This window comes from Pelodiscus sinensis, chromosome 2, assembly GCF_052426305.1.
Source record: "Pelodiscus sinensis isolate ZL-2025 chromosome 2, ASM5242630v1, whole genome shotgun sequence".
NCBI classification, from domain to species: Eukaryota; Metazoa; Chordata; order Testudines; family Trionychidae; genus Pelodiscus; species Pelodiscus sinensis.
In genome coordinates, this window is record NC_143053.1 from 205,985,983 (window position 1) to 205,998,913 (window position 12,931).

The 12,931-nt window shown below is 43.4% G+C and overlaps 1 protein-coding gene and 1 long non-coding RNA gene across 15 annotated transcripts in view; one reads left to right on the forward strand and one right to left on the reverse strand.

Annotated features, from left to right (window-relative positions):
• Positions 1-12,931, forward strand: part of LOC106733017 (uncharacterized) — an 86,816-nt gene that overhangs the window by 20,514 nt on the left and 53,371 nt on the right. The window lies entirely within an intron of this gene.
• BZW2 (basic leucine zipper and W2 domains 2) overlaps positions 9,115-12,931 on the reverse strand; it is a 93,572-nt gene continuing 89,755 nt past the window's right edge. For all 11 annotated transcript variants that reach the window (XM_075922262.2, XM_075922261.2, XM_075922264.2 and 8 more), the window contains 2 exons: positions 11,441-11,563; positions 9,115-9,556 (listed from right to left, as the gene is read on the reverse strand). In XM_075922262.2, the coding sequence (XP_075778377.1) occupies positions 9,501-9,556; positions 11,441-11,563 (179 nt within the window). In that variant the 3' untranslated portion in view covers positions 9,115-9,500. The remainder of the gene's footprint in view (positions 9,557-11,440; positions 11,564-12,931) is intronic.

The following is a 12,931-nucleotide window of genomic DNA, read 5'->3' on the forward strand; positions in this document are numbered from 1 at the left end:
AGAACTCTTTTGGAAAAGGATTATTTTAAGAAACTAAATTTAGCCTTATTAGTTGGGTTCTGGATTTCAGGCACAAATTTACATACATGCAGGAGCATCAGCACATTCTGTTTAAAACATTGGTTTGTACATGGACCCCATTATGTATAATCAGGGTCTGAGCGCCTCACTTCAGTGTGTTGATCCTTTATAGCTCAGGAAATACCATTATTTCCATTTTACACCTGGGAAACCGAAACACGATTGAGCTTAGTAACTTGCTTAAGGTCATATGATGGAGCAGGGAATTGAACTTGAGTCACAGAGCGGTGCCCTTATCCTCAGACCATCCTCATTCTCCAGAAGGTAAGTGGAAAGTAACCAAGGTTTACAAAACATTCTGTTAGAAAGCTGCCCAGAGCAGGATTCAAACGCTTAGTATATGGGTGCTGCGGAGGTTCAATGGCCACAGGAGTCAGCATGAGTCACCCAGTTACTCTGATAAGATGCTCTCCCTCCCACTTGTTTGTTCATTTCAGGCAAGGAGACAGGGTGGAACACTCCTTCTGTTTGCTGTCATTCCACACTCTTGATTGTAGTGCTGTAGGCACTGCCACAATACAAATAATAATTCTGGGAGGGTCATTTATTTTTTGCATTGCTCTGGATCTCTTTTGGCTTGTAAAGATACATGTATGCAGACATAGTCGCTTTTCTGCTCCCTTGGGGTAGGTGGTGGAACCATGTGATTTACGTGCTCATGAAAACGGAAGAGAGACATGGAAGGCTGATGCTTGAATGCTACAGCAACAAAGACAAGGGCTCTTAGACCTTCAGTCACCAAGACCTGACCAACAAGGATTCACACCCAAACAGTTTTGAAAGGTAAAAGACTGCTGTCTTCATTTTGAGTGACCAGTAGACTTGCAGTGGAGTGCACACAATGCTGAATCTTAGTGGTACTATAGGCAGTGGGTAATGAAGGCAAGGTAAGGCATTGCCTTCCCAAAAAGATGAGGAGGCTCATCCCCAGGCCCTCGCCTACCTTCATGCAACAAGCTGCTCTTGGCTCAGCACTGGGGCTGGCAGCTGGAGAGGCAGTTGGGGGTTGGGTCTGTAAGTATGGCCTATGCTTTCTGTTCCTCTCCTTTACCCCTGGCACTTCAGAGCCAGGAAGGCTGGGACTGACCAGTGGTGCAGTTGGCCAGGAAGTCTGGGCTATGTGGCTGGTCAGCTGACCAGGAAGGCTCGGGCATGTCATCTGCTGGGTGGAGGGGAGGAGGTAGGTCTTGGGGTAACTCTGAGGCTAGGGGCACTAGCCCGGGGCAGGAGTCAGCTGCTGCAGAGGGGATGGGTTTGGCTTCATGGGGGGAGGTAAGGTGCTGCATAAGGGGCTGGGCCTTGCACAGAGGCTAGGGGGTAGGGGCCTGCCTTCCCCAGCTGGGGCTTCACCCACTGCCTGAGTGGCACAGTCTTTTTGTTTTAAATTCAGAGGCCTGTGAAACAGTGTAAAAGGGAAGTTTGTACAGTGTGCATCAGCATGTGACACACACTAGAGGGCACTAAGATTCCATTCCCAAAATGATGCTGTAGCTTTTGAACAAATGGACTAAGATGCTAACAAATAATGGGCCAGTTTCATTTGATTGTAATTCCCCCACTGCAAAACTTGACCCACACTAAGTCTGGACTTGGCCCCATGCAGCGTGCTGAAATAACCCATGCCACAAAAGTCATGCCTGGTTATTTTTTTTCCAAGACAACCTAAAACTTAGGGAAAGTTTGCTAGAGTGTTCACAAATACTTTTGAAAATTCAAAAGTGTAAACGTAGCTGCGCCAAGTAATAGAGACAGATGGAAAAACAAAGACATCTCTTTGGTGGCTAGAGATTTATGTTGAGTGGCAGTGATTGCATTGGGAAAGTTCAGTGTATTCTTAGCTGGGATTCAGGATCAGATCCATACTCTTGAACTGAAGCCAGATTAAATTTTGGTTGAAACCACCAAGTTCTTAGTTCAGGCTTCTATCTTCATTCAAATCTGAAACTCAAAGAGGCAGGAGATATGAATTCCAAAGTACCAAAAAAGGATGTGGATGAATCTTTATTTACCCACGCAGATACAAAATCTAAATAGAAAAATGTGGGGGCGAGGGCAGAGGGAAGGTGGAAGAAAGCTTTTGCTTTGCCTTTCAATATCCTTAGCAGTACCCGTTGGAGCCCCCTGGAATGGCACCACTATATTGGTGAATATATACCCTAGCTGGCCCTCTATCCTCTCAGTTCCTTCTTTCCGCTTGTGACGGTTGTTGGAACCTCCTCTGCTCTTGCTTAGCGATTACTCCTAGCAGTTCTCACCCATTTATAGTTCTGTTGTTTGTAGTGCTCTAGTTCTTATCTCAGCCCTGATGAACACCCAGGTCTCGCTAGTCCTAGACTACCTCCTCTACCTTAGTGTCTAGGGGCTGTCTTCCTCATCAATCAGGGTTACTTGGTGGCCATTTCCACCTTTCTCCTGGGCTCTAAGGCCATGACACTCATCCCATGGTCCACAGATTCTTATGGGTTTTGGACAGACTTTACCTGCATGTGTGTCAGCTGCTGCACCTTTCCTGGAAGGTGTCCTTCCTGGTGGCTATCACGTTGGCCAGGTGCATGTACGAACTGAGGGCTCTCACCTCAGGTTATGTCTACACTACTGAGTTTTGTCAGGAAAACGGCTGTTTTTCCAAAAAAACTTCACTTACGTCTACAGTACAATTGCGTTCTTCCAAAGGAAAATCAAAAGAACAGAGGGGGTTTTCTGACAGTGGTAATCCTCTTTCTACAAAGCAGCCGCCTTTTTCTGACAGAGCTCTTTCGGAAAAAAGTGTGTGTGGACGGGGAAGAGGGAGTTCTTTTGAAAGAAGAGGAAAGAGGAACAAAGCACAGATGCCCTGGTGGCCACACTGTCCATAGTAATCACAGCTGAAATGTGAGATAGCGTCCATTCAGTCTGGATGCTCTCTTTCGAAAAAGCAGATTGCTTTTTCGATGCACTTTGGCAGTGTGGACGCGCTCTTTCAGAATACTTTTTTTGGAAGATGTCTTCCGGAAAAGCTTCTTCTGAAAGAAGCCTGCAGTCTAGACATCGCCTCAGACCCCTCATATAGGTCTTCAAGGACAAGGTGCGGTTATGCCCCCATCCTGCCTTCCTTTCAAAGCTGGTGTCTCACTTGTGTGTCTCAGGACATTATTTTCCTGTTTTTTTACTCCAAGCCCCATGCTTCAGGCAAGGAACAGGTGATACACACGTTAGATGTTAGGAGAGCCTTCGTCTTTTATTTAGAAAGAACAAAGCCCTTCTGTAGGTCTCCGCAGCTCTTTGTAACAACTGCAGAACAGCTCAAGGGGCAGCTGGTCTCTGCGCAGAGGATCTCCTCGTGGATTACATCCTGTATCAAGGAGTATTATGGGCTGGCCAAGGTAGCAGCTCCTCCCCTCACAGCTCACTCCACTACAGAGGTGTGGCAAGGGTGTTACGCGCCCGGGAACAAAGGCAAAATTTGCTCCTCTCCCCCTCCCCCCGCTATGCGGTGGGGTCCTGCACCTGGCGCACGGCTGAGCCTGGGAGGAGGGGGGAGCTTGTACCGTGTCTTCCCCCCTCCAGTTTAGGAGCAGGCCCCCGCACGCACTAACCCGCCAGTAGAGATGGAGGAGGGTCAGGTGGAGGCAGGGAGAAGGCTCCAGCCAGTGATGGCAGGTGGAGGAGCAGCAAGAGAGCTGAAGGATGACAGGGGAAGTGGAGAGGGACTAAATTAGCGGCCCCTAGCATGGCGCCTGGGGGCAACTTCCCCCCCCCTCACTACCCCACCACTACACTGGGGCCCAGGCCTCTTTCGTGGCTCAGGTCTCAATCCTGGACATCTGCAGGGCTGCCACATGGTCTTTGGTCCACACCTGTGCCAGTCATTATGCACTGGCTCACCAGGCTCGGGAGAACGCAGCTCTGGGTAAGGCTGTCCTCCACTCAGTTGAAGGTTAGAACTCCTGACCCCACCTCCTGGGGTTTCTGCTTTGGAGTCACCTACATGGAGTCGACATGAGCAATCACTTGAAGAAAGAACAGTTACTTACCTTGTAGCTGTTGTTCTTCGAGATGTGTTGCTCATGTCCATTCTAAATCCTGTCTACCTCCCCTTTTTCAGAGTAGTCCAGTAAGAAGGAACCAAGGGAGGGCCAGCAGGTGCCATTCTGGAGGGCTCCGCTGCTGGCCCAACAGGTACTGCTAAGGGAAAAAACTTCTGACGACATGTACATACAGTGCACACACACCTACATGGAATGGACATGAGCAACATCTCTGAGAACAACAGTTCTAGAGGTAAGTAATCTTCTTTCTGAGTTCTCTTATATACACCTTTCAGCATTTTTTAAGGGTACCAGCGTTACACAAAATGACATACATCCCAGCAGTAACTATTAGGGATAAAGAGAGAATTCATCAAATTTAATAAATTGAGGGTCAGTTCCAGTCACTACTTATAAGGGAATCTGTAGGGAAACTGAGGTATTTCAGGGAGAGATGTTAAGGGAGATAAGTATTCTCTACCCTCTGAGTCAGTGTGTAGTTTTTTATGGATCACTCTGATCTTGAGGGAGGGTTTTCTTTTTGAAGACTTAAAACCCCCAAATCCTTCCTCCTTAATTCATTAAAGATCTAATGGCATTTTCCCTCAGACTAGTGTCCCACACAAATTAACTATATTTTGCTTAAAAGAAATGCCTCTGGAGGAGGGATTCTTCACTTCCAACCCAAAGCCATTCTGTGAAACACTTGTGTGGTGGTTTTCACCAGAACTACATGTGCATATTTGCTTTATTGATGCATATAAATTGATTGCTCAGTGAGACTATGTATTAATGAGGATGTGTGGTTTTGCCAGCATACAGTTTTGGATTATGTTATATAAATGAAAAGGATAGCACTGGATGGATACACTCTAAAATGCTGCACTACTTTAAATATGACGAGGAGTCCTGTGGCACCTTATAGACTAACTGAAGTGTAGGAGCATAAGCTTTCTTGGGCAGAGACCCACTTCGTCAGATGCATGTATCTGACGACGTGGGTCTTTGCCCACGAAAGCTTATGCTCCTACACTTCAGTTAGTCTATAAGGTGCCACAGGACTCCTCATCGCTTTTGCAGATTCAGACTAACACGGCTACCCCTCTGATACTTTAAATGTAAATGCCAGGTGTGATAGCAGCTGAATGCATAACTGGGATACTTGTGATGAGTGAATCAGAATTCTAGCAACAGGGCAATATAGAAGTGGCACATTCAAGTTGAAAAATGGTGCTTTCACCCTACAGCCCTTTCACATTAGATGATCCGTCATTAACGCCATTGCTCACTGAGAAGCCATGTAATGAAGGCCATCAAGGGCATAAAGTGTTACAATTCAGAAACTGCACTCTGATATATTCTCACGACTTGATTTTAATTTAAGTAATCTCTAAGGACCAGCTGCATGGTTGCTGAATGACAGCTCTACCTAATCAGTGAGCTTTTTCTTTTTTACTATATAGATTAAAATCCATTTTAAAAGAAATTCCTCCGTGAAGCACGTACTGGAGGCCTTTTTTGTCTGAATCATCCCAAATTACCACCTGCTTGCTCAGTGGTGCATAACTCTCTGGCAGCCTTTGAGGAAGTAGGAATCTGCTTGGGGATATTTCAACACAAGAGTTGTATTCTGCTGTATTCATCAGCTACTTCTGGTAGGAGTGGAACCTGTGCCATTAAGAGAAACAATGAAGTATAGTCATGTGGTTAATTACCCACAGCTAGTATATACTATAGAATTATAGCATAATAATTTGCAGATACCTAACAGAAGACTCCTAATTCAATAAGGCTGTGTCTAGACTGGCATGATTTTCCGGAAATGCTTAACAAAAGTTTTCCGTTAAAAGCATTTTCGGAAAAGAGCGTCTAGATTGGCACGGACGCTTTTCCACAAAAGCACTTTTTGCGGAAAAGCATCCGTGCCAATCTAGACGCGCTTTTCCGCAAAAAAGCTCCGAACGCCATTTTCGCGATCGGGGCTTTTTTGCGGAAAACAAATCTGAGCTGTCTACACTGGCCCTTTTGTGCAAAAGTTTTGCGCAAAAGGACTTTTGCCCGAACAGGAGCAGCATAGTATTTCCGCAAGAAGCACTGATTTCTTACAGTAGGAAGTCAGTGCTTTTGCAGAAATTCAAGCAGCCAGTGTAGACAGCTGGCAAGTTTTTCCAGAAAAGTGGCTGATTTTCCGGAAAAACTGGCCAGTCTAGACACAGCCTAATAGTTTAACTTGGAAATATCTGACACAGCCTTCCATACTTACCCCCCTCTCTCCTGATTAGGGGCACCTCTTTTCCAGCGGATATATGCACGGGTTATTTCCTCACCTGCCAGACTCTTTGGATCCCTTGTGTCTGTACAGTAGCAGCAACAAATGGCCTCTCTGTCTGTGGCCCACACCACAGTTTCCTTTCTCTCTCTCATTCTCCATCTGATGGAATGCTAGCAGCAGGAAGTCAGGGTGTGATTTTCCTGATAGCTCACCAACCAGTTAAGGATGCAGGGGCAGGTCTAGCCTCTTCATGGCACTTTGTTTTGGTATGTGGCACAGAGGCTACCCAAGTCCGTGCTGGGGGTGGGGCAAAAGGAGCAGTTGCTCTGGGGCCAGGCAGTTCAGCAGCCCCGTGCTGTGCACACCAATTGACTCTGAACACAGGCACAGAGGGAGGTGTTGCTAGCTGCCTCAGCCCCACCTCTTCCACCAGAGACCCTGCCCCAATGCCCTGGGGCTACCTGACGTATTTCTTCACTGAACTGAGTGCTGTGACCCTGGACCATTTGTTTGAGTGCATGAACTATTTTGTTGCAGTGCCTGACCCGTCAGGTCACAGAGGGTGGGTTATTGGAAGGCTTTCCTACCCTTTAAAAACTTGTGTTTTAGTTTACTAGAGATCTCCGTGCTGCTATAAGAGCTACCTCTCTGCTCTGATCATTGCCAGTACTGTGCCATGTGTTGTGCACTCTGATGCCCTAACAGCACTGAGAGAACAAGCAAGCAGCCTGCCTTTGCAGCAAATGCAGCTCTCCGGCACGCGGTGTGACCTTAGAGGGCACTACTCACAAACCAGAGCCATCTAGGGATTAGAATATTGTCTAAATCCTAAAAAGGCCTGAGCCTCAAACTCCCATTGATGCCTCAGGAGGAAGGAAGGTCATGTGACTAAGGCACTAGCAGGCCTCAAGTAGAACTATTCTGATTGGACCTGCCTCATCATCTCTAGCCTGATTCTGGCCTGCATATTTATACCTGCCTCTGGAAATTTCCACTACATGCATCTGACGAAGTGGGTCTTTGCCCACGAAAGCTTATGCTCCAACACTTCGGTTAGTCTATAAGGTGCCACAGGACTCCTCGCCGCTCAAGTAGAACTAGCTTCCCAGCCCTGCCCGGGGACAGCAGTTGTGACATTGGGAAAGTCATTTAATCTCTTGCTCAGATCATAATCTGTTGGGTTTTTTTTTAAGACATTGTTGCATTTAAGGTTGCTGTGATGAGGAATCCATAAATATTTTCAGAGGGGCTCTGCTACTGCCTCGAAAGATAGCTGTAGGTGACACAGAGGTGGTCATGCCTCACCACATCTTTAGCTCTTCCTGAATTCAAATTAGAAATCTGAGGTTCATTGTATTAAATGAATGGTTTATTATGGGCCCAGACCAATGGGCACCGCGGGAGGCATCTCAGGCCAGGCCACCATTTCTAGCAGCTCCCATTGGCAGAGAATAGCAAACTTTGGCCAACAAGAGCTGCAAGCGGCTATGCATGCAGATGCACTGGTAGATAAAGCATCTGGTAGCCCACAAGGGGCTAACCCCAGTGAACTCCATCTGGCCTGGGGGCTGCTTACTGCTCACCCCGATACATGCCATAGTTAAACGTAATTCAACTGGTGGCAATAATAGCCAACATCAGAAACTGTGCTACTCTAGCTCTGGAGTAAAACTGCATCTGTTTTATAGTTCTTCACTGTAGAGCTTTCTCTTGCCACATGGGGTTTTAACACAGTAGCAATCAGCACAATATCTTGTACTAGTATTGTTCTGTGAACTGGATGAGTACTTCTCTTGTAAACTCTTGGCATCCAGAAATTGCCTTTTTGCTCTGCTTTTGAATGGCACCTGGATGAGTGGGTATCTGATCTATGACTAGCACCTAGATGCTGATACAATATAAACACATTGACAGATTATGAATTAGGACGCTGCTGCATGTTAATACCTTTCAGAGTTGTATTGAATGTACATGGAAAACCAATACATTTACTGTACCAGAAGCAGGCCTCAACCAAAACTTGTATTCACACATCTCAACTTTGGAGAAGGGCTTTAAAGGACAATTCACCTGTTGCATCCAGAACATCTGGGCATACATGAAAGTCACGGTCTGGTGCAACTCTCTAGGGATTGCAGAGGAAACACCCAAAGCTAAAAGCAGAAGTCTCTAAAACTTGTAGAGCCAGCTGTTAGTAGAGGGCGAGAGGTTAACAAGCTTATTTCCCTCTTTGCACATGAGGAGACACAAGATACAGTAACCGGTATCGTACACATGCCCCCACCATACCTGTGAAGACCTGCATCTGGAGAAGGAAGATAGAACTGCACATGCAGATGAGCATGTCTCTCCTTCCAAGATAGATTTTTAGGAATGGTAAAAGTGCACATACATTGAGAGCATGGCTGTCATGTCCCCCTTTGACAATGTTATCTTGTATCTGTACAATAAAGGCAGGATTCTTACCCCTTTTTTGCACTTTGCGGGATTGGAAACTTTAAGAGCATCCTGATGTGCAGGTTAACACAGATTGGGTAGTCTGTCCAATTTGGATCAGACAAAATTGAGGAAAAAAAAGTGCTTATTGCCTATCCTTAGCCAACTGTAGCTTTGAACCGTGAACTTTAAAAAGACAAAAAATGAGTAGAGGAAGTTTCAAAATATGTTGCTGAGATTTCACATCAGGAACAATAAATTTTGTCTGCCACTGAACACAGTAAGTCTATGAAACAAATGCACTGAGAACAAAGGAAGTAAGATACAAAAAGCCATTTATTCAAAAAAATGTGGTGGTATCAAGTCACATACACAATATAAGTTACAAACACAAATCAAACAATTTTGTAAACAGACATAGGAGTGTTAACACATCACAGTACCAAAAAAGATAAAAAGGAGTCCATAAATATTTCATTCCATGTTTCCTATAGGTTTCCTTGCTGAATGTCTTTAATTCTAATTCACTGGACACTAACTTAGGCAGAGTCCCAAGGAGAGCATCTAATGCCTCAAGCTCCATTAAAAGAGTTTATTCTTCTAAACGAAAGGAAAGCACAGCCATGAGTTTTCTGTATGACACTGAAAAAAAAATCTCTTTTGCTTGAATAGTGTGGCATTCCTCAAGAGCACTTGGCAGTAGCCTAGAGATTGTGCTTTGTTGAACCATCTTCATTGTCCTCACCTTCAGATTCTGATTCTATGAGGTTAAAAAGAAAAAAGGTAAAACTTTTCAGCTCTAACAGGACTTACGGTGACAGTTATATTGTTATTCCTGTAAACAGTAACAGTAAAGATACCCTTGCAAAAATATGAATAAAGATTTGCCTCCTACATCACATTTCCTAGGGAAGGGAAGTTGGATCATTGAAAACGGCTCAGCAAGAAACATACTGCAAACAGAGTGCCTAATTCTACTCTCAGTTATACTCAGAAATTTGAATTATTACAGGTCTAGATTTAGAACAGAATCTAGACCTACCTTTCCCATAAAATAAAGTGAGTTAAAAGTATATATTGGTTAAATTTAGGTCCAGGCAGGATTGTTGATGTCCAGAATACAAGTTACATACTGCAGCTGGTGTGCTCTGTTAAATCAGTTTCTGAAGACTCTCATGATATGGACTGTTCACAAAACTAGTGGCTATAAACAGACTGAAGAACAGGTCAAATATTTGCTAACAAAAATCTAAATAAAACATTATATCTCCCCAACTGCCAACTAAAATTAAGTTTACGTTATGCTGAATCTCTTACTGGTCACTTATGGGGAAAGTATGTTGCAAATGTATTTCAAACCAAACTTAAAAGTGCAAAGTCACGCAGAAGACTTTTTTGCAATAAGCTGACGATGTATCAGTGAGAGAAGACCTGAGTGTCATCCTGTGTTCAATGATACAAGCCACAAATGTGATTCCACTGTGGAAAAAAAGACAAATGCAGGCCTGTGATGCACAGTATTTCCAGTAAAGACAGGGTAGTGTTAGTGCCATTATATAAGACTACCTCACCTGGAACACCGTGTGCAATTCTGGTGCCCCGTTTAAGATGAATTCAAATTGGTGCAAAGAAGAGCTACTCAGATGATTTGAGGAATGGAAAACCTACCTTCTGAGGAGACTTAATGAGTTTGGGGGATATGATTGCTCTCTATAAATACAGCAGAGGGTCAATAAAATGTCAGAACAATCAGAACCAAGCACTTCTCAAAGTAACCAGCCAAGTCCAGGACAATGATTAGCAAAATTCCTCAGACTTTCATGTGTGAAAGGCTGAGCAATTTAAAATGACATTCTGTTTATTCCCCGTTTGTTTTTGTAATGCAATTTAAATAAAAAATAAAAGGATTATAATTGGAATGCAGGGCATTAGTTACCAAGTATTTGTAACTCAAGTTGTGTGTGTTTTGAGGAAATGCTGAATAGTTAGTGACTTTTTTCTGTGTTATTAGTTTTAATAAATTATCAAAACAGTTGAAACTGGTGTGATTATATATTGCATTATTTAATAAATTAAATACAATTTAAATTCTAAATATTGAATAAAATATTCATGTAGAATTCTGAATTTTTTGGTACAGAATCCCCTCAGGAGTAACCTGACAATCAATGCAACTAACATGGGATCAGTTTTCAAAAGGGACTGTTCACTTGTTCTTATAGCAGGAAGGCAAAGAGTTTACTATGGTAGGACACCAGCCTAGGCCGAAACACCCATTCATATCCCTTTCCATTACTTATTTCAAACAGTAACTACAGTTCTTGTTTCTTTATGAGTGCTTTTCTTGTTCAGGAATTCCGCATTATTCAATGAAATTAATTCTACAAGATTGGTGGACTTTTATGAGCTCAAAACTTCATGTGGACATCATTAATAACATGAGAAATAGTGGTGCCTACCTTTTAAAAATGAAGATTGGAAACTATGATGACCAGGAACAGTTTTTTACTATACATCTATGCAATACACAGTGGGGTCATGACTGGAACCTATAGGTACGACTATAATATAACTAACGAACAACAGCTTTAAGATGGATTTGCCAAAATGCTACTAAATACTCTTATGTTAAACAGAATTATACCTTCTTCAGCATTTTGCAGCCACTCAACAAATTTCTTCATCTGGTCAAGAAATACACTTTTGCCTTTAGCAAGATGTGCTTCTTTGTACCACTTCAGGATGGCTTCTTCGCTCAGGACATCAGCTGCAATTCAGAACAACACTTGCAAAGGATTAGCATAAGACAGAAGACAATGAAAAAAATAAAATTAAATACTGCTAGGCTGAGGTAGTATTAATGAATCATTTTGATCATAGGGAGGGTAAGCTTTGAATCAGCATTGTACTTGACAGTAGGCCATAACTGCAGAATGTCACATTAGAGAGATTCCAGCTGTGTGTCATACGGGGAAGTCAGTCATTAGTTAAATGTTAACCTTAAAATAAACCACTGTGTGTCATGCTTCTGCAAAGAGTAATTACTCCTCTACTCAACTGGCTTTAAATAAGAGATAAAAATATACCAATTTCAAAGGACGTCTACCTGCATCTTTTAGGACTCACCTCAATAAGAAATACTATTGTTTCTTTTGCTACTGACTCCCATAACTGTGCAAGATTTTGAAAAATTAAAGTAACAAGAATCCCATCCTAATGTGGAGTCTCTTATCTTTCCCAGCTGATTAAACATTAACCATCACAGGAAATATTTAAAAGGACCATGCTCTCAAAATTCTTCTTTTAAGAACCAAGAACAAAAATAATTGATGGGCAAGAGGCACATTAGGCTGAATAAACTGAGTCAGGACGCTCAATGGTCCTAGCTGTTGTTAAACAATAAGCCTCTAGCCCAAGAGACAGAGCTTCTGCAATACAGCCAATAAATGCCTCTCATTGAGCCAATATCTATGATGCACTGTGGCCTTCAGGGCCATTGGATGACATGAGGCTAGAATAAAAACTGCATCTGCTCATAGTCAGCACATTTTCAGAAGTGATTTACACCAGCTTCTTCAGTGCTACCTAGTATATGGGATTCCCCTCACTACTCTGCTGAATATCAGGACAAAAGTATATTCTACTGTGGCAAAAAGATTAGGCAGATACTAGCAGTGAAAGACCAAAGAAAATTAACTCCATTATCTAATTTAGAAATGTGCATCTACCCATTTGTTCAAGAACTACTACAAGCTAGGGCCATGCAGCTTCCTCTTCTCTTATCATAAAGCAAGGGTCAAGGGTTGGTTGTGCCAGGAAAACGGGAAGTGCCTAAATGGGACAGTTTTCCATAACATGGAAAGGGATGGGGCTATTCAGAGGGATGCAGTAGTGCAGAGTGACCACTAGAAACATAAGAATGGCCGTACTGGGTCAGACCAAAGATCAATCTAGCCCAGTATCCTGTTTGCCAACAGTGGCCAATGTCAGGAGCCCCAGAGGGGGTGGACCAAAGACAGTGATCAAGCAATTTGTCTTCTGCCATCCTTTTTCAGTCTTTGACAAAGAAAGGCCGGGGCACCATTCCTTACTCCCTGGCTAATAGCCTTTTATGGACCTAACCTCCATGAATTTA